The sequence below is a fragment of the Nyctibius grandis genome, chromosome 17, assembly GCF_013368605.1.
Source record: "Nyctibius grandis isolate bNycGra1 chromosome 17, bNycGra1.pri, whole genome shotgun sequence".
Taxonomy (NCBI): Eukaryota; Metazoa; Chordata; class Aves; order Nyctibiiformes; family Nyctibiidae; genus Nyctibius; species Nyctibius grandis.
In genome coordinates this window covers 5,357,795-5,379,221 of record NC_090674.1, presented here as the reverse complement: position 1 = coordinate 5,379,221, position 21,427 = coordinate 5,357,795, and the positions used below count along the sequence as shown (strand labels likewise).

The 21,427-nt window shown below is 47.3% G+C and overlaps 1 protein-coding gene across 1 annotated transcript in view; it reads right to left on the bottom strand.

Annotated features, from left to right (window-relative positions):
- The window catches only part of SAMD11 (sterile alpha motif domain containing 11), a 156,621-nt gene that overhangs the window by 50,545 nt on the left and 84,649 nt on the right, over positions 1 to 21,427 (bottom strand). Inside the window, exon 10 of the mRNA XM_068414360.1 lies at positions 15,508 to 15,558. Coding sequence (XP_068270461.1) covers positions 15,508 to 15,558 — 51 coding nt within the window. The remainder of the gene's footprint in view (positions 1 to 15,507; positions 15,559 to 21,427) is intronic.

Sequence of the window (21,427 nt, the reverse complement as noted above, 5' to 3'; positions counted from 1 at the left end):
ATTACATCTTTGCATTTGCAGAGTGTCTTGCATCCCAATCGAGTCCAAAGAAACTCCGATATGTAAACACGTTAAGAGAGCTACAAGAAGGAATTGTTTTATCCACCACTAAAATGCAACTACCTATTCTTTGGAAGAGAGCATAGCAATCCCTTAACCTGATTTGATTCTCCAAAATGCAAAGAGTGCAGAACACTGCGATATATCCACTGTAAACTAAACCCAGGACATCTGCACAGAAGGCAACATTACCATACCAGAATGATATTTTTATTCCCCAACAATCTTGTGTTTTTAGGAGATTTTCCATGGCCTTAAAACTAAAATCACCATGGTATGTAAAGGTGCGTTAGCAAGTCATAACTCCACACGTGAGCAGATACCACAGGGCTGACAGGTACACTCTGCAGGCTTTGAATTTAACTGTCTACCCACACAATCAGGCAGGATCCCAGGAAAACATGACTTTGGTGGAATACCTTTGCAGAAGGCAAACTGAACACCAAGGTGACACTGAGAGGAAAGGGAAGAAAGACTAGAGATAAGGCAAACAGGCTGAGACAGCTTTAACACATCAAACTGTCCCCAGGAGCTGTTCCTTTTGCCTTAGTGCATGGGAGGTTTGAAGCAGAGACTGTCTTTTTGTGCTGTGCTTGTTCTACACCTGGCACAATGGGAGCTAGCTTATAGCTGGGGCTCAGTCTTAGTATGAGAAAAGAGAGTGAATGGTAACCAGAGCTTCTTAGGAAAAATCAAGATACCTTTCTGCATAGGTGAAGACTTTAAGCATTTTTTAAAATACTGTAGGCCAAGCAGGCCCCAGCAAACAAAGCTCCACACAGCTGCCATCAGGCTCCAGTGATCAGGGGGACTCTCTAACAAGGGACATACTTGCCTAAGGCTCTGCTTAGACCACAGAGGACTTTATACCACCATGTTGGATCAACAGAATGAAACACCAGCTTTGGTTCTGCAACTAACTCTGCCACCTCCACCTTACCCGTGACTGCATGAGACAGTAAACAAATGCCATTTTTACAAGAGACCCTTCCTGAACCTCCACAGAGCAAAGTCCAACTAACTGCTTTCATCCCAATGCCATTTAATAAAGCCAGTGAAAATTTAACTTTTAATTGAGTCTCAGTTCTTCAGGTACTCCACCAGTTACTCCAAGCTTTAGCTGGGAAGAAGGGCATTTTCAGAAATGACCCTGCTTTTGCACACCCACTACCTCAGCCTGCAGCCCTGCAACTGCACTCCCAGCCCTGAAACCCCACTGCCCGCTGCTGGCCGGCCCAGACAGGGGACAAAGGACACAGCACTACCACAGCCTCTGGGAGATGTACCAAAAGTTGCAAAACAGGAGTTATAAACCCAGCCGGGCCAAATTCCCTCACAACTCAGCCCTGCCCAGGCCCGTCCCTGCAGGGAACACCCCAGCCAAACCGCCCTCACCAACACCAGCCCCACAGCACGAGGCAGGCACACATCTACCTCAGCCATTTGCCATGCAAATCCCAGAAGCATCCTAACACATTTCTCCACAGAAAACAGCTCTCTGAAAAACTCAACCGAGCACTTACCTTCCTCTGCAGGCGACCTGCACTATGTGCTCCCCTCAGCAGAGCTGCCCGGCTGCCCGGCAGACGCAGCAGCTCTGCGGAACAGGCCGCACCTGTGCTGGGTGAGTGCCCTCACCTGTGCGGGGCAGGCCCCTCCGCCCCCGTTTCAATTCCCTTTGACTAACTAGTCCCCAATTCCTCAGTCCCATTCCTCATTTTCCACTCATAAGTGTCAGCTGTGGAGTTCTGTGCCCGCGTGCTGTACAGGAGGCCCCGTCCCGCAGGCACTGGGCTCCAGCAGGCAGAGCCAAGGGAGGACTAAAGATCCTTCCCTCGGAGGGAATAAAACAGGCAAAAGAATATCCAGCTTGCAGGACTTCAGGTCAAGATCCCAAACACGCGCTTTGGGGGCACCAACATATACGTAGGAATGCCTAAAACTTGGTCGCTTGGTCTGGCACAGTGACTAATGCAAGTGAAGGAAGGCAGAGACCCAGGCTCACGGGAAGGGAAACTGAAATGGGGGTCACAGCATCCCCTCCAAAGTCCTCATCTTGTGTGACCTCAGTGGGAAGGAGCCTGCATGGAGGGGACTGGAGAGGGCTGGTCCTTCTCATGTAGAGGATTCCCCCATCTCTGTGCTGAAGCCAATAATTCCACCCAGGTGCTCACTTGCAGCCCCAAGTCACACTCTGCTTTTCCTTTGTCTTGTCTCTGAGCCGCTGCTGGGTGCCTGTTAATGCAGGCACCCCCCCCATACATGCACTGACACATGCACACACAATCAGATTAAAGGTCTGATCCCTTCCAGTAGCATAATATTATATTTTAAAAACCGGATTAGAGAAGGGGGCTTGAGCAAGATACAGATCTCCTGAAAGGTCAAGGAGGAGACAAATAGCCTTCTGTAGGGCTGCAGGTTGCCATGGCAACATTCAGTTTGCATGGGGTTTGGGTAATTAACGGTTTGAGGACCCGCACTAACACAGGTATGTTCCCAAGCAGCAGGGGAACATGTTCTGAGGCATGATCGTCTGGGCACTTCCATCTCATAGCAGCAAGTTTTGCTCTTGCAGTAAAAGGAAGGGTAGAAAACGGAGTACCTACTGTGAGGGATCCAGAAGGCACGTGGCTGGTTGGCCGCATCTAGATTTGCTTTCAAACTATGAAGCGACTCAGTGTTACTGACAGTCTCATAAGACCTTTCTCCCGATATCTGGCTCAGGATGATCAAAGCTCTGATCACAAGACGTCTTTTAGGTATTTCTGCTATTTTGGTGGGCAAAGTTTTACAAAAGAACTTGCAGCGCTACAAGACTTTTGAGTTTGAAGTTCAAATCCCATACACATTCAACCTTAGTCCAGAACGCTAAAATTCCCCCTGTCCTATATCTGAACAGTGAATCTAAACATATCTAGTAAAGATAAACTCACGTTGTTGCTTTCAGTTACAGCTGATGTGCTGTTGCTCATTCTCTATTTGAATCCATCGTCCTGTTTTGCAACATCATACTTAGCAGCTATCGGGAGGAATAAAATGTTAAAAAACGATGAGGATCTCACGTGGCAAAGAAGTGTGTGATGATTGCTGCTAAAGGAGCGAGATCCCATCCTCACAAAGCATCCCTCCTACTAAGAAACAAGGGAAAGGCAGCAGCTACCTAACAGCACTGTAGACTTCCCTCAAAGCCAACTCTGCAGCTTTGAGAACAGCTGCAAGTGGCCCAGACCTTGTAATGAACCTGGCCTCGTAAGGAACACTTTAACAAGGAGTAAAGCTGGCAGCGGTGATGTGTAAGTGCTTGTTTATTATTGTGCTCCACGTAGCATTGGAGAAGTAACCATATCAACCATTCATGCCATCTATCCATCCTGCCTTTGCCTTGCCCATTTAGTCACCAAAAAGAATGTCCTAGGCTTTTGCAAGCTGCTTTCCATCCAAGAGGATTCCCATTCTGCCACGAGGCTCTGTCTTGCTGCCAAAAGCAACAGTCAGAGAAGCGACTGGATATTATTATGGCTTGGGCAATTTTCAAATCCTAATGAAGAGAGCGCACAGGAGCAACAGATCCATTTACCAGGAACGCAAGAAACCTGTGATAAGGGTTTTGCCTAAGCCACAGGCAACTGAACAGCTCACCAGTGCACCACAACTCAGGCCATGCACACTGCAAGCAGCAACCACAAAGCTTTAAAGGCCAAGTCCAACTGGCTCCTTTACCTAGATGCAGTATGAAATGAAAGCTGCTCTCTAACAAAATGGCCACCTGACCCTGGAGGGCATTTCCGAACACACTGTACACTTGACCTGTGACACTGGCAACAAAAGAAAACCGCAGGGGAGCACAGCATAGGAAGTTTATGGCGCAGGCTCCATGCTAGCGCTGGGAAACAACAAAAAAAGGTCTTCCTCACCCTAAAACCTCACAACCAAACCCAATGAACTTTGGTGCAGGACTCTGGGAGTATAGTCAGGATGACGTGAATAACTGTGCAGCTCAGATACAGTTATCAGAGCCGATAGTCTAAAATTGCCTGTCGCATCCCAATGCTCTGATACAAGGAGCCTGCTCTGCAAAGCAGCAATAAGACGTACTAATAACTGATGGCTGCAAAAGTTACCACTGGAGAGAAAAAAAAAACATTGCAAATGTTCTCTACGAATGCTTAGATTGCTGCACTGTCTATGTTTAATGGAACTAGTTGGTCCTCTGTCTCCCCCAAAGCTGGTTGTTCTGCTGAGACTCCGTCATGGCAGTATAAGGTCCACCAGTGGTCATTCGATAGCTGTGTCGCTTACAGGAAAAGGCACTCAAGGGGAGAGACAGCCACATCAACAACTGGTGGGAACGTCCCCCAGACAGGAGGTGTCTGTTTGGGACAAGATGTCACAGTAATCCATTGACTCATCGGTGGAGTCCACAGAGAAGCACCGGCAGGACAACAGCTAAACCAGCAGTACTGTCATTCCTGGCACACGCTGCATGCGCAACGTCATCTGGTCTAGCTAATGAGCCACGAGCCGTGCTCAAGGAAGGAGAAGTCTATCACAGGGACTGCCACTGAAGTGTCAGATTTGCTAAGTATGGCCATCCCTTGGGACATATAAATGAATTAGGAGCCAGCCCTTTCAGGGAGGCTGCGGCAACCAGACATGCAGCAATCCTGTGTGACTGACCTCTGGGAACAATAAACTTTTTTTGAGTCACATCTGCACCATAGGCCTCTGACTGGCAGTGTTTGAAGCCAGCAGCTATTGCTCCAACACCTCTTCTGGTCCTGTCTTGTCCCCTGGTCCTCATGCTAACCAGCATTTGAACCCTCACCCCAGTCACCTCTCTTCAATCTCAAATGGCCCTAGCAAACTAGTCCCTTACATCTGCTGAAAGTCATCTTCCCAGCCTGGTTCTGGAGCCAACCCTGCCAGCACATTCAGCACGGAGTGACTTGCAGAGGGGACCAGACAAACAGGGCAGACACCTCAGTCTCTTGGCCCCTTGCTTGAGGGTAAGCAGAGAGGTGCTGACAAATGCCTGGGCTGCCCTGTCGCTGTACGGCACCTGAGTGGGGATATGACCCCCTCAAGATCCTCGGGAGGTGGCAAATTCCAGTGACTGTTAACCCAAGCCAGATTCGGACTGGGAGCAATGCCTTTTAAATGTGTTTCATTTACAGACATTAGCAGCAACTGCATCTTTAACAAGGAGCAGGATGAGGAGACTAATGGATGGAGACAATTAACCAAAATATAAATCAGTGTCAGGGTCTCTGCATCTAGCAGAGGCAGCCAGGCGCCCGCAGGGGCTGGTGATTCTCGCCACACGCTGCTCAAAGTGACTGCAAAGAGTGATTGCAAAGAGGGGGAGGGAGAGACAGGAAGGAGAAAATTTGGTCAAAAATGAAATAATTTTCAATAATGGCTGCCGCCCTGTTTGCTGCAGCCCTCTCCAAAATCAGGACGCAACAGTAACAGCAACCTCACTACAAATGCTGTGCCCCATCCTCACAGGGTGAGCCAGAATGAGCCCTGTGGGCCTCTTAGAGGTTGTCCATCCTGCTGGCAGACAGGGTTTGCTCTGCCCATGCTCTAAGCTGCAAGACCACATACAGTAACCTTTCAGTGCTCGATATCAGGCACTAACAGTGCAGCTCACTCCGCAGAGGAGGTATTTCACCTGTGGTGCAGCACCACTCAGCAGTGCCCAAAAAAGGCTGCTCCGGGATAATCAGCACAAGTTTGAAACTCAAGCTGTCATTTTTCTGCTCCAATTTCCTGCCCAGACGTAGCTGGCACGTCAGTTTGTGCTGCTGCTCCCCATAGACACGGCGATGCACAGGGGCACTGCGTGAGAGGGAGGCATTAGACCACCAAGAGGCAACCTGGTACTTCAGCAACCGGAGTTCCAGATATATCTGAGATAAAAAAGAAGGAGTGAGATTCTCAACAGACACAAAATTGCATAGATCCAGAAACTGCAAGACAGTTAGCTGAGGAAAGGGTGAATGAACCCAGCACTGGGCCAGACCAGGTAAGTCTTTTCCTAATACTGAATCAAATCAAAGGCAAGCTCTGAAAACTCAGTCAAAAATGTGTGATTGCCTTTGAAGGGATACAAAGTAGGAGACTGATGCCAGGTTTAGAAGAGAAGAGAGACTCAGAAAAGTAGCATGGGAGGAAATAAAACTGAAAATACTTCTTTTTAAATATGTTTCACCAGCTCTCCATCCCCTTAACGATCACAGAGTAAGTGCAGGGATTATATTAAATTTTACTGATCAATACAGCTGCCATAAAACTGCCCCGACCCTCTGCCCCTCCCTACAATAAAGAAAAAAAAATCCAATATGCTAAAGGAGGAACGTCAGGGCTTGCAGGGGGAAAGATGCAAGGACATTGATCAAGCCGGGGAAAGCGGCAATCAGCGCAGGTCTGTGCCCGTGCGTCCTCCACACAAACCCTCCCATGTCACTCTGAGGAACACACATGGGGTTTTTTTCCTTCCTCATTCTCAGCCTGACCGGACACGAGTCCGGTTCGAGCATGGATTTCAATGGTACCCCTGGCTCAGGTGACAGATTCTGTTTACTCTGCAGTCACTTCCTTCTCCACACCACATGCACCCATTCGTGCCAGGTCAAGTCCCTTGCCTGGTGAGGTCAATACACCAGGAATGATAAAGAGTTGCAGCTCCAAGGAGGTGACAGTACTGCCAGAACCTGCAGAAACACCAGCGCTTTTTTCCCTTCTCTGTCAACCTCCTCCTCCTCTCTCCTCGCCATCTCCCCGAAAGACAAGTGTCTGGTGTAAGGCTCAGGGCAGTGCCATGGCCAGGCTGTTGGCAGAGTCATTTAGCAACAAGCAGACAGTGTGAGTGTGTCACTCAGGGCTACCCAAACTGGAGCATACGCCCAGGGACAGGACAAGCATGTAAATCAGTCAGTGACTGTGTGAAGGGAATAATGAGCTTTTTATGGAAGCCATTAAAAGGAAAACCCAGATTGGTCTATAAATACTGTTGCATCATTATAGCTCTGAGAAACAACCTTATGTAACAGCACAACTATGTAATGTCAGGACTGGTGTAAAATAACCACTCCAACGCTCTCATATTCTTTAGTTAGCATTTTTTTAAACCCAATACAAAACTAATAACCAATTTCCAAAGAAACACATGCACTCCAGCCCAGCCCTTGAAAAAAATCCACTTTCTGTCTCCCTACTATGCACAGGTAAACATGGGGCTCGTTAAAAGGACCCAGAAAGACAGACATGACCTGGGGATTGCTGGCCATTGTGCTGCCACAAGAGATATACCTGACCGCAGCTCCCACATAAAATGCCACCAATATCACTCCTTTTCCCTTAACCTGCAGTGTCCAGCCTCTGTGGGCCATTTAATCACAGATTCATTGATTTTAAGCCCCAGAAGGGACAGTTATATCTACCTCCTCTGACCTCCTGCACAGAACCTGTCAGAAAATCCCCGTTGTACTCTCAGTTAATAGTGGCAGCTCTGAGTGAAAAAAAAAAGTGTGACTCGTGTCTCTGCCCACCAGGAAGCAAATAGAGACCCTCCATCTCAGAACCCCGACCACACTGAAGCGAGCGCTCTGGCAGTAAAATAATCTGTTTATTCCCAAGAGCTGATGAATCCTCTCGGCTTCGTCCTTACTAGTACATAAACCTTCCTACCCAGACAAAAAAAAAAAAGCTCATTTCACAAGATGACCACTCTGACTCCCCGCCACACACGCAGCACCAATCAGTGCAGGATTAACCATCTTCCAGTCCTGCAGAGCTGCAAGTCATCTTGGGATAAGAAATTCTGCAAAACAACTTTCTCCTCAGCACGTCTTGGTTTGGCCTGGCACGGCCTTTGAGTGCCAGAGGTCCTTGAGCAGACAGGCAAGGTCACTGTCTCTGACACTCCCTGGCAGTAAACCTGGGGTCACTGAGTCAGCAGAAGCAGAGAAGGGATGCGGATCAGGGAAAGCTCGCAGCTCAGACCGATCAAGGGCTCTTTCCCTCCTCCCTCACCCCTGCTTATCACCTTGCACACAGCTCAAAACACCCAGCAGCATCTCCCTAATCACACGGCACACAGCCAATACCTTTCCTCTCAGGTCGCCGGTGGACAGAACAGCCAGAGCGGGATAAGACCTAAAGCTGGGCACAGGAGGATTTGGGTCAAGGATTTGAAGGCTCTGATCAGGTGACTAATAAAGAAGTGGATGGGGCTGGGGGGTGCCAGGGGAGCAGCAGAGTTTGTTTCACCGTTAAACAATAGGCAGCATGACCCGCTGACAGCCTGTGTCACTTTTCCATCAGAGATAGGCAGATAAGCCCCAGGCAAAGAAGCTGGATGCCAGCGAGCATGTGGATGTGCAGCTCTGAGGAGCAGAGGGGCTGCCTCCCTCCTCCAGACCTCTCTGTGCCCTACTGCCTCTCCCCATCCCACTGCTCACGGTCCAGGACCTCTCTGGCACAAGCTGGGCAGCCTCAGCTCCTCTGCCCTGCCACCTGGTGAACCACAACGTGGCAAACTGCTGCGAGGCAAGCCACCTGGTGATGCGCTTCCTGGCTCCCTCTCCGGATTTCCCAAGTTCATCTCGAACTTCTCTATTTGCTGCAAAAACCTAGACCCCAACATCTACCTGACGACTGACATCTGTAGCCAGCACCTTCACGTGCTGAACCAAGTGCAAACTGGCCCTGTTATTCAGGAACCCAGCTTGGGGCTTGCTGAAGCTAAAGGAAAGATTCGCACCTACCTCCACTGCCACGGGAGTAAGCTGTAGCCATGAGAATTTTGCACTCTAGACAAAAGACAGAAGCATGATTTCCAGCAGGCAAAACTCAGGGCACAGTTGCCTCTAGTTCCTTGGCCTCCTTGGTTATATTTTTACTGCTCAGTCTTTCGGTTGCCTTTTCAAACTTCATCATTGACTAAAAAAAAACTCTCAGTCACTCTCTGTCCTTCTTAGACATAAGTCTTGATAGACCTTGACAGACAACAATTTACCAGCACCCCACTTCTGCCTCCTGGGTACCTCCACCTTCTGATATGTCACCCATCAGAGACAGGCAGAAAGGGAAGGAAAGGGGAAATGCAAGGCGAGGAAGGGAAAGGTGGAAAGAGAGAGGGGTGAACAAGTTTTACCAACTGGAGGGAGCGGAGAGGCCTGAAAATCCCAACCCCACCCATGGGCAACACAGCCCTAATTCTCTCTGCAGACTTTTCTTGGGAAAAAAAATCATCCTGCAATGTCCCAAGAAAATGCCCATAAAATTTCATTAATGCTCATGACAGTTCATAAAAATGATCAGTAGAGCTGGCAACTCCAAAATTAGGTGGAAATAAGTATAAAGATGTTTTTATTGTAAACTTGCTTTGTCATTCAGCTCTCTGCAAGCCCATAAATAAAAATCAGATGGAACTAGACCACATTAATGCTGGACTGGAGATGGGGAAGAGATAAACCACTGAGACGACGCGCAAACCCAGTCTGTCATTACTGGGACGTTATTCTGATAGTCGGTTTTGACACGTGCCCATCTGCTAAGGTGCCACAAGAGCATTTGGCAAGGGGGATGCCCACCCTGGACATTTTAGTGTGTGACACCCAATAACTGTGAGTCAAGTGCACTTCATCAATACCAAGAACTGTCTCCATTCTGCTCTTCCCCTGCCTCCTCACTATACAGACCTTGTGAGTACTCCCAGCTTCATGGACTCCTGCAGCTCACATTGGATCCCTCCCTCATCCTAGAGCTTCAGTGTCTCTTTGTCTTCCTTTCCATCATTTCTGAGAGGCTTAATGTGTTCCCATGCAAATTTATAAACCCTTTTTTCAGTTCCCCTGTTTGTCATTAACACCAACCTAATCATCCCTGCTTCCCCCAAATTTCCCCAAGTTCCTACATCTCCCACTCTGGATCTCCAAACTCACCCCTTATAAAATACGTCTGAAAACTCCGTTACTTGCTCTGTGGGTGACCAACACAAGCAAAGCAAAGGTTGCTCATATTTTTTGCTAAAGAACTGGAGGCTTAGCTCCTTGGCTGAACCTTCCCAAATGCTCTTCATTCTGACACAGAACATTATTGTTAATGCCTATCAACTACGTGGATATGGTGGATTTACTTTACTTCTCTTCTTTCAGTTAAACAAAAGAACACATCCATTTACTTGTTGGGCAACTATTGTCTAAAATCAAACAGGTATGTCACTGTTTGATGAACAAACTGAGTTCACCCATCTGGAAAGTCTTTTCCTTCCAGCATATTGTCTCCACACAGCCATGCCTTGACTGCCAACAACAGTGGCGTTAGCCAAGAGCTTCCTTGTATTTATTGGCTTTGCCTTCAGGAAGCATGTCCTGGTTCACAGCTTTAACTTTAACAGTTACAAAGGTGAGAGCTCTTTGGATATTCCACCAAGATGAGGGTTAAAACCTTTCCTTAAGCAGTCTATGTCCCAAAGCCACAGCAGAAATAATCTGGAAGGGCTGAATTCAGCCCCAAGTTAAACAAACATCCTCCCCATACCAATCCAGAAGTCATGGTTAATACGTTCTGTGGTCTTTCACTGGGATCTTTTTAAGCTTTCTATAGCATACAGTCAAGAGTCAGCTTCACAGTTGTCCTCCAAAGTCACCATGAGTTATAGAAACAGCTCTGCAGGTCTACATACAGTTGGTATCTCACCAGTCTTCTCTGCCCTGACTTAAATCAGACAGGCAAAATCTGACTCCTTCTGTTTAGTTCAGCTCACCAGCAGTTGTTTCAACTGGGGCTACTGCTTCAGCCCTGCTGTCCATTGGCGTTGAGGCACTGACATGGAAGGGTGAAGGCAGGTCCCCATTTGAAGGCACTCCTGTCCCTCTGCCACTGTCTGATTTTTCTGCTGTAACTTAAAGGCACTTATCTGACACATACCAGCTCTTTTAGCAGCAGATGCTAAAGTCTTCAGGGCATTAAGGGGTCACATCTAGCTTCCAGCTGCTAAAAAGTTCTTGTGACCTTTTAGTACCTACTTCGGGTCTCCTAGATTAAAAGGCAAAAGCTTACTAGGAAAAATAAAAAAAAAAATAGAGAGCCCAGAAGCCATCCTATATCAATCCTTAAAGGGCAGAGGAGCAGGATGCTCTGGCACTTGATAACGTTACCTGCAGCACACAGCAATACTTTCTGCTGAGTCAGGATCAGCCTTGACACGCTCAGAACCATCCACTTTTCAATTCTCCTCTCCTGCTTTCCTTTTCTCTCCCTGTGTATCCTTCCAAAGGGATGAGCTAAATCAGTGAAGTTCCCTTTAGTTTGCTTCTCCTGTCCCACTCCCTGTGTATTTTTCATCTGCTTCTTCCACATGGCCTGATTTGTTTAACGTCCTCTTCCTTCTTGACAAACCTGTTTCATTCCTCCTTAAATACAGTTTTCTAAAAAGTGTGCAGCTTTACCACACAGAGCAAACACGTACATGTAATGAGTCAGTTTAAGCACTGCTGTTTAAACTCAGTTCTGGCTGAGAAAGGGTTTAAGCTAGGGTTAAATCAACATGGAAAGGCCCATTAAGTATGTTACAGTCAGATTTAAACATACACGTACACATGCACATGGATACACAGGCTCTTGGCCAAATGTCTGTCTGTCTAAAACACATTCTACCATGGTTCATGCCCATCCAGAAAGGCTGGTTACACACCTTTACACTGTGGCTGTTAAGAGAGACTCTCGCATGCTCCTGCCTCTTTCCTTTGTTTTATGCCTGCACCAGCGCAGCACTTTGAAGACAGAAATGCTGCCTTCAATATTCTTTTGGGGTTTGCTCACTGTGCAGCCAAATCTCAAGCACGGGGCTGACCGTCCAGACGCCCAGCTCCATTCTCTGCTACACGCCTTGTCGTTCTATGCAGCTTTAACCAAATTACAGACCATCTTCCTTCCTACCAGTCGGGCCATCTTTAACAAGGGCAACACTAAACAACTCTTGACTTCCCTGGAAACAGGGATGGCTTAACTGCACTGACAGAGCCTTGAAATTCTCAGGTGGGCAAAACATTTATTCCATCCTGAGCTGTATCACTGCATGGTATTAACATGCATGGCCTCTTATCTGTTTCTCACTCACCTCCCTGCAGTTCCTTCAAGACATCAAGTGGCAACAAATAGAAGTTCCTCCCTGGAACTGCTTTTTATTCCACAGTTTGTTTTCATGAGATGCCTCAGCCTCAGAAAGGTAATCCTGCCTGTGGTGCTGAGCAACTGGGACTCACACCGAAATCAATGGGAGCAGAGAGTAGCTGTGGCAGAGAGCAGGCTTTAACCTTGTGTTTACTATTCCAAAATTTGACAGGTTTGACTTGATAAAAAAGAAGTGCATCATTTACTGAACAACTTTAACACATTTCAGCAAATTATTCCAGGAACAATATGTCCATACAAGGGAATTCTGCCTTAAAAAGGCAATTTTAAAGGAAGACTAGCTGTAAACAAAAACTCAAACCTGTATTAACTTCAAAGCTTAAAAGGGAAGGGAGCAAAGCACCTGGCAAGACAAGGAGAGATCCTAATCTTGCCTTTCAGGACAATTCCCCTATCTCAAGCGATTGGTTCTTTGCATATAGAACAATTTGTACCCAATTAAATGTCTTTTTATCCAGGGCAAGCAGACAGCAATCCTAAGGTGGCTAAATCCCATGAATCCAGGTATCCTCTGACAACCTGGAAAGCAGGATCAAAACCAAACTTATGCAAAAGCAAAACTTCTGTTCCCAAGAGGAACTACCAATGTTTCTGCCAGGAGAGAGCTAAACTGAAGGGAACAGTTAAGCTGAGGAAGCCCAAGAAGTACATTTGTTGACATAAAAATCAGACCGTTATTTTATTCTATGCATTGCAAGTTCAGTTTGGTTTGGTTTTTTTTTAAGATAGGGATTCCAATTTCCAAAGGTGTTTGCACCTTTAGTTGCCTTTGTCTTAAACCTGCAGAATCGTTCACATGGCTCTTAATTAAGGCTTGTGTCAGCACTTCCATTACAAACCTCTGCTTTTAGTAGTTTATAACTCAGCCATAAAACTTTGCTCTAGGCTGAAATTTATCATGAAAGGGTCTGCCCAGAAGGAATCCATTCTCTTGTATTTTACAGTCCCCAAAGCTTATTGCAACAAACCAGGGATTTTATTCTAGAGGCTGGCATACAAAAAACCTCAGCTGTTTTGGACAGGAGTGCTGGGTGAGATGTGCCTTCTAGACTGGCTTCCAGAAGCTTTACTGATCAGGGTGGGGTTTTGTATTCTTAACATCATAAATTTTAGGAATGATAGGGTTTTATGCTTCAGGGCCAAAGTCTGTGCTTACTTAAATACCAGTGAACACCTCTGCCCTTGCTCATTCCCTAATGCAGTATGAATCAGTACAGCTTTCCCAGCCTTCGCTCCCCACTGCCTCCACTGAGCCTCATGGGGATGCCAAGACTTAATTCATACTCCAGCCCTCAATTAAATATAGCTGGACTTGTCTCTCCAGGTGCACAGTTTAGGCTATAACCTTCACACGCCAATGTTGCCAACAGAACAGTCCAAATTGTCCTCAGGTTGGGGAAGGGAGGGAGTGGATATGTGTGAATGGGTTAAAATGACAGAGACTGTCCTTCACTTCTCTGGTGCCTACTTTCGCTCTTGTGCCACAGGTTTTTTGGGGAACACACAGACCAGGGGCAGAACTCACTAGCACTGTGTTTGAAGGGCATGTGATGGAGATGGAAGTAATTTTTAATACTCTGTACTCTTGTCACTGATACTTACATTTGCAAAACGTTGTAGACAGAACAGAGCAATGCCTCCATCAGCTGCAACGCTGACAGGTACGTCTCTCTAAAGCTCTTGAACAAAGTTCTCTTGAGTAAACACTCCATTTGCTGCACTGAGCCTTATACACATTAAGTCTTGTCACAAAAGTCATCAGATAAAATTATTTGCACTCCTTTGTCCAGACAATCTGATCTCTGCAGAGTATGAAGCGGTGCTTAATGTTTCTGAAGTGTCTAGCATGCAGTGGGCACTTCCACAAGTAGTAGTAGTAGTAGTAGTAGTAGTAGTAGTAATATTTTCCTACTGTTTTTAAATCTCAAACTGAACAGGAAGTTTACACAAAGCATCAGAAACTACTTTTAGCAAAACAAAGAAGTCATTAGTGGACTGCTATCTGCAAGCAGATCCAATGGACTAGATCCTGATTTCTACAGTATCCACATATCCACGGAGCACGTACAGAACCAGGCTCTGGACTGGTTTCTCGACCTCCTTTTGTGTTCCCCAAGAAGTTTCACAGCTGCACAGATCAGTTTTACTTGTTTTAGAAAACAAGCAGTACCTGCCAGGCTCAACTATTTCACTCAGATGTGGCAACTGAGTATAAAAGAGAAATTTCAAAATTCCAGTCTTTTTTTTTCTAGTGCAGAGGCAAATTTCTGCAGCTGTTTTGTAAAGGATTACAAATGTTTATGACTACTAGCAACACATAAAGAAAATGCACTATGCTCAGGGTATCAGCTGACCCAGAGGTCACAGAGGAATATTCATGTTTGTAACCGGGTATCTTCAATTGATGAATTTCCACCTTCTTAAGGTATCTGTTACCACAGGAAACCACTTTAAAACCAATACACCAGACTGGTTTGGCAATCCTTCTCACAGTTCAGACTTCCATGTCATTTCTCTTATTTATGCTTTGCAAAACACTTGTCATTTTTTGAACATCACCTTTTCCCCAAGCTGACTGGTCAATACTCCCCCACTGCACTTCTGCAGCTGTAGTTCACCCCATTCACACTTCACATTGCAAAATGCAGAGTCCTGTTGGCTCCGATACTTCATCCTTCAGCTCTGCCATCCCACGCCTACATGAATAAGCTTTTTGCAGGTGGCTCAGTGGTATCTCATTATCTGGAGCATCTCTCATCCATTTGCAGTCGCAGGCCCACCTTTTAAGGCAGCACTGCTTTAAGTTTGCTAAGCACAACACTGCCACTCCTGAGCGACTCAGGAGCATCAGTTTGGCCTTCAATGAGCCTTTTGTGAACAGAATCACTTTTGCAAATGAGAGGCAGACTCCCGCAACAGATCTGGGTCACCCCAACTTTGCTTTCTTCCAAAAAGGGACCAGTGTAAACATATGAAAACCAATAACGGGCTTTCTGTACAAGTCTGATCAATTCTGTCTTCTAATAGAAACGAGACTGTTTCCCCCCAAAAACAACTTTCCCCAAAATCAAAACAAAAGAAAGGATATGTGGTAAGGGGAGAAAGCGGGACAAAGGAGGAAGGAAAAAACCCCATAGCACTGACAGTTAAATTTTCATTTACATCTAACAGCATCCATATGCCAGTAACATATCATAAACTCTTAGCCTACCATACAAAGAGGGTGCCCCAAAATGGTACCTGCAAGAGGTCTCTCGGAAGGAGATGTTTAAATCCCAGTGGGTGTGTATCCTGTTGACAAACAAACAGAGAGGTCAATGGCACACGCTGAACGCTGCATCTCTTGCCACTTAAAAGATCTGCTCCATCATGACAACCCACCCATGGTCCTCTCCAACTCCCTCTCCCTAGCTCTGAACCACAACTACTGCCGCCTTCTGAGCTGTGGGGTGCTGTGACGAGCTGCATGCAGTCCCCCTCATCGATACAGGGACAGCAGGATGTTGTCTCAACTAACAGGACACATTCAGAGGAAGCAGAAAGAGTTAAGCATTGACATTTTATGAAGAAAACCCAAATACGTCTATACTGCATTCCCTCCTCCATGCCCGCCCCAGCTGTACGTAAATTATTAGCAATTTCCCACCTTGGAAATTAATTTCACATAGTGTCACACTGCCTGCTGACAAGCAGGAATAGCAGATTTTAGATGAACAATATCCTAAATTAAGACAGAGCAGCCAAGGAGGTTGGGGTTTTTTTTCCCCCTTGCTATCAGACAGCATCTACACCAACCCAGAGGGCTGAGGCAGATGCCTGACCTTCTGTGGTCTGGTGTCCACTGCACACCAGGGAGCACTGATCTCCCCCACCACCCAGAGGAGGTCTGTGACCACCACTGTTTCTCCACGTCAACGTGATTGATGAGAACCCCAGCCATTTGAGACCAAACTGGCAAGCAAGCCCGTATCCTTGCACAAACCCACTCCCACATCTCTCAGCATCTGCCAGTGAACGTGCTGGTTCCTAGCTGGGCGTATAAATCAGCTCCTGCAGACGTAGGTTCCCAAAAGCATTGAACAGAAATGGCTGCAAATACCACAATGCACTTTTGCACATTTTGTGTATCCCTACAGCACTCCTGCCTCTGTCCTCAACTAGAAAAAGCAACAGTGTGTAGCTGAAGACCGTCTGACTGCAGAAAAAGCCTAATCTAAAACCTGCTGAAGTAAAAGAGAGCCTTTCTTCTGATCTGAATGTGCTTTGAATTGGGCCAGAAGACACTCAAGCATGACCAGTGAAGTCAATGGGACTTAACTCAGGCTGGAGTGTCTGCTTAAGTGCTTTCCTGAATGGGTGTCCCTGCTTCAGCCTAGTTCAGAAATGAACTGAAAACAACTCTTAGCACGGAAATAATTTCCCATCTAAGACACGATGCTGTTGCAAGTTTTACTAATGTGATAGCATAGCTTTTGTGCTCTTCCTGCAAGACTGGCTCAGAAAGGGAGTCTGGTTGCTCTCTTGAGTAGTTCTTTTAGGGGATTGTTAGATTTTAATAGGCTCTGAGCTATATGTAAATTAAATGCCATGTTTGTCTGACATGGTCCCTTTCCTGATGAAAAAATTACAATTCAGAAAACCTGTGGTTCAGGTAACCTGCTCCCTGGGCCTCTGAAGGCAACGTGCAGGGTTCAGAGCCTAACAAGGGGCCACAGTCCACTCTGGACCACATACGTGCTCCCATGACACCCCTGCGTGCACTCCCCAGAGCCCGTGCAGCTGGCACACAAAGATGCACAGCAACAGAGCATCCCGTTCTGCAGCACCACTAACCATTGTCTCACCCTAAAACTCAGCTAACTACGTGCCTCTCCGTCCCAGCTCTGGAGCTCACAACCTGTAGCAGCCATCCATCTATTAGAATGCTACTGGCAGGTAAAAAGTGTTCTTCACACCGAGCTCTCAAAGCAGGGCTGCAACGTTCCTTTGATCCGTGCAGCTAATATACCCCGTCCACATCCCCCATCCACGCTGGGAACTGCCACCCCTTCCAGCTCTCTGACTCAAGAGCCTGGCACTGCACAGCCTGTACCTTAACGGGAGGCTCCACATCCCACCCAAATGCCAAGGAAGCAGGTAGGCAGGTACCTCCCAGCCGTGGCACTGCCAAAGGGGGCACAAGGCCGGAGGGTGAAATGATCTGCTCAGGCAGCAAAGGGAACGGACGTAAGAGCAGGAGCTTCCCCGGGCTCCTGGCTCTCCACGTGGGGCTCAGTCTCTAAGTTAAACTCTCAGCCTTCCATAAAATGTAACGTCTCATGGTCTGTTGCAGCTCCTGACACAGGCAGGCTGCAGACAGTGATCCTCAGTGTGGGGCGAAGGTACGGCTCATAATGAGACTTAGCACAGCTAAACTTCAAAGTAGAAGCACGCCGCATCAGAGAGTGGTAAGTAAGGGGGAGGGCAAACCTCCTACCAAAGGAATAGCTCAGATCCACAGAGACAGAGACGTCCCTCTGCTGAGATGGATAATTAAACACCCATATTTAGACAAATGAATAGGTGAGAATGAAATTAAATCCTAATTATCTTTTTTGGAGGGGGAGGGGAGGGGGATAGGGAGCAGAACCAAGCACTCATTCCACATCTCTACGCCGTTATCACCAATTAGATTTCTGAGGCTAATGTACGGCTTGCTTTAACGGGTTATTCATCCAATTGAAATCAAATTACTAATAATTTGCAAACTATCAGATACACAAGCCTGTCCCTGGGTTGTATAAAGAGTGGTGAGCAGGAGCCAGCCCCTTACAAATTAATAACAGAAAAGGAGGGGGACAAAATAAAAACCACAGCCAGGCAAGCAAAGGTGCTACAAGCTGCTCCTGTCTCTCCCACCTCCTCACCCACCCCAGGTCTCAGACACGGTGTGATCAGGTCGAAAGTGTTCAATAAAACTGGCCAGCTGGGCCCCCCAGCAGCAGCAGAGAGGGGTTCCCTGCGCCGCTCTGTAAGCGGGGAGGGCAGTCGGGGGGGTACGTGAGCCGGGGGAACGAACAAACTGCTGCATCGGGCACCTCGGCAAGGAGGGACTAGAACATCAGGGTCTGGTTTGTGCAAAGAATGCAATTGCTTAGGTATGTATGTGAACCAAAAAGAAATTAAGAGGAAGGGCTGAGGCTACTCAAGGCATCTCTGGAGCCTGCACTGGAACGAGAATCCAGCCCAGAAAAGAAAGCGACAGAGCTGGCACAATAACGGAGAGCAGCTGGAATAGTTTTTAGTTTTGAAGTTGGTTTTTTCCTTCCCTTTCGTTTCTTTTTCACCTTAGCAGTCCCTGCAAGCTTTCAACACCCGAGTGGCAACGAGGGAAGAGGCCAACAGAGTGAGTCAGGCATTCCGTTAAGGTCTTGTCACTGCAGGGCCAGTAACAACCTCATTCTGCAGCTGAGCTGCTGCCTGTGGCCAGCTTGCTTTCTGCTCGCTCCGCTGCCCCGGGGGCACGCTGCAGTAACCAACACACGTGCCATGCAAGTGTGGAGAATACTGGGCAGCATCCAGCTCCAGAACAGGTCATTACTGCCAGGAGAACCCATCACAGTCCCATCTCTTACCCACAACTGTTCCTTTCTACTCCCAACACTTCCTTTCAATGGAGTTTGTACCTTTCAATTTCCTAGCACAGGCAAGACCACAGAGAAGAGAAAAATACTGACAAGGTTTTCCCACATCCTCTGGTTTAGAAGACTGCACTGAAGGGACAGTGTTGGTGAAAGGGTGAGCTAAGGACTTCTGTTCAACTGGCCCAGCCCAACACCACCATGTTGCACGGAAACACAGTGCTCGTAGGCACACAGTGAAGCCTGTGCAATGCAAATCACAATGCTGCAGGTAAGCAGGATGGGAAGGTGTATTTGGAGGTGCCATCACGCAGGCTGCTTCGTTGGATGGTCGGAGCTAGCTCCTCTCTCTTCCCTACTCTTCACATATATCCCTGTCTCAGCTTCCTCAAGTCTCCCTATATCCATGCCATGCTAGTTGCAGGCAGCCAACATGAAGAAGCTTGTGCAGGCAACGAACAGGGGTAGGCTCCTTCAGGAAACCTCATGCACGAGGGCTGGAAAAAGGGCCTAAAGATTACAGCAAGGCTGAGACTTGGACTTGGGGCTTCTGGGTTATTCTCCACCATGGAATTGATATTGCAAGGGTCAGATACAAGGAGATACAGAGAGCAGCCAAGAGCACTTGCGGGTCAAGATTTCATCGACTCTCATTCTCACACCTCACCTTTATTTCCAGTCTCATATCTCCTTCCTGGGCACGAAGGGATTTCTTGTTGTTTATAATATTTTATCCTGCAGCATCCCTGACAAGTAAGTAGCCATTTTCTCTCTCTCTCTCCTCCCTCAAATATATGTCCTCATTAGGTCAATGACATGCTTCCTGGCACTCTGGACCAAGTCCAGCCTTTGCTTCCCAGAGGAATCTTTAATATATTTATTGAATATGGTGACTTATTAAGTGGTGCATGGTTCAGAGAAAAGGGGGATGGAGAGAGGAAAGAGAAAGGAGAAGGGAAAATAAAGGGCTGCAGAGGAAGGAAGGGACTGACAGAAAATAACCAGTGGAAGCTGTGAAAGAAAAGTGTCATAAAGCAGCAAAATGTGTCTCCAGCCACATGAGGAGCCCTGCCTCCTGCCTCCCTCCTTCTCTTGAGTCACAGCAATTAGAAGAAGGGCTGTGGAATCTCATCTAAGAGCCCGATTCACGGCTGGAGCCCAGAGCCCTGCTCTCCCATGGGTCTGCTCCCTCCTCAGTTGTACACTGCCTGGAAGAGCCCTGGCAGCTCAGCCCAGAGCCCAGCCACGCTCTGGCTACGGTGGCAGGTAAAAAGCTGTGTTGTGTGGCATCTCCTGCCATGAAACTGAGCTCCACCAGCAGCGGGGATGTCACACAGCTCCCATGCCCAGGCAGCACGAGGGTGGACTGTTTGGGAGCACTGCAGGAAGGGGCCAAGCAAGAGAAGGAAGGCAAAGGCAGCGTTGTGTACACTGCACATCAGCTGAGGGGGTATTGGGACCTCTTGGCTCTGAATTACAAGCAGGTACATGTGACAAATATAATGGGGGGTGCGCTTGGGTTTGATCTTCAATCAATTAGGGAGTCAAAGAGCAGCAGCCTTATGGGGTAGAAGAAATAGCTTTCCACTTAGAAAGGCAGGCAGTGGGAAGGCTGACAGCCGCGAGCCATTAAGGCTTAGTGGAGTTCAGTAATTTTGCTATTAGAAAATGGCCACTGAGTGAGGAGAATGCTGCAAAGCTGGTCTGCGAGGTGATGGATGCTGGGGGACGGGGGAGAGCGACTTGGCTCAACCATAGTTCAACTCTACCAGTACTAATATGACTAAAATAACTGTACAGGTGACACAGGTGCATCGGTATGGAAATGCCCTATACTGATACCATTCTTTTCCCCAAATAGCAAAAACTATTTTCATGGCCAGCCAAGGATTCTCACCAGGGGTCAGTACAACTTAACCAAACCAGAGTATTTGCAACAGTTGCATGTAGGCAACTTTGTGAAGGAGCAAGATTCTCAGGAACCCAAAATCTGATCAAAAGAAAAAGGATTTTCCTCTGCAGCGCTGTCCCAATAATCTTCAGAGCTGAGTGCTTACAGTCTGGGTATCAAGCTACGGTATCAAGCTCAGCAGATGCCCCTGGTTATATGAGACAAGATTTTAAGCCCTCTGTCTTCCAGACAGGAGGCACAACACAAAGGCTACTTAGCACACCCTGTAAAGCAGGCTAAAGAGGACTCAAGGGGTCTCACGACGAGATGAAAACATTCACCTTTAAGCTTGGGTCACCTGGATTTCAAAGCAGATGAGCCAAGCTCACTGCAGGGTGAAGCTTGGTTTCATTAATTTAATTACATATGCGCAAGACAGCAAAGTGACACAGTTTTGCAAGGACTCAGTGGTTGTGAAATAAGCTGGCCTGCACTGAAATGCACTGACTTCAGTGATAGTTACAGGTCTCTGCTCCTTTCTAGGACTGTAAGAACATCACGAGGCAGGTTTTCTCTGCCTCAGACCTCCTCTGAAGGCCATCACCATGGGCAAATGCCTAAGATTACAGAGGAAATCAAAGCCTAGGGT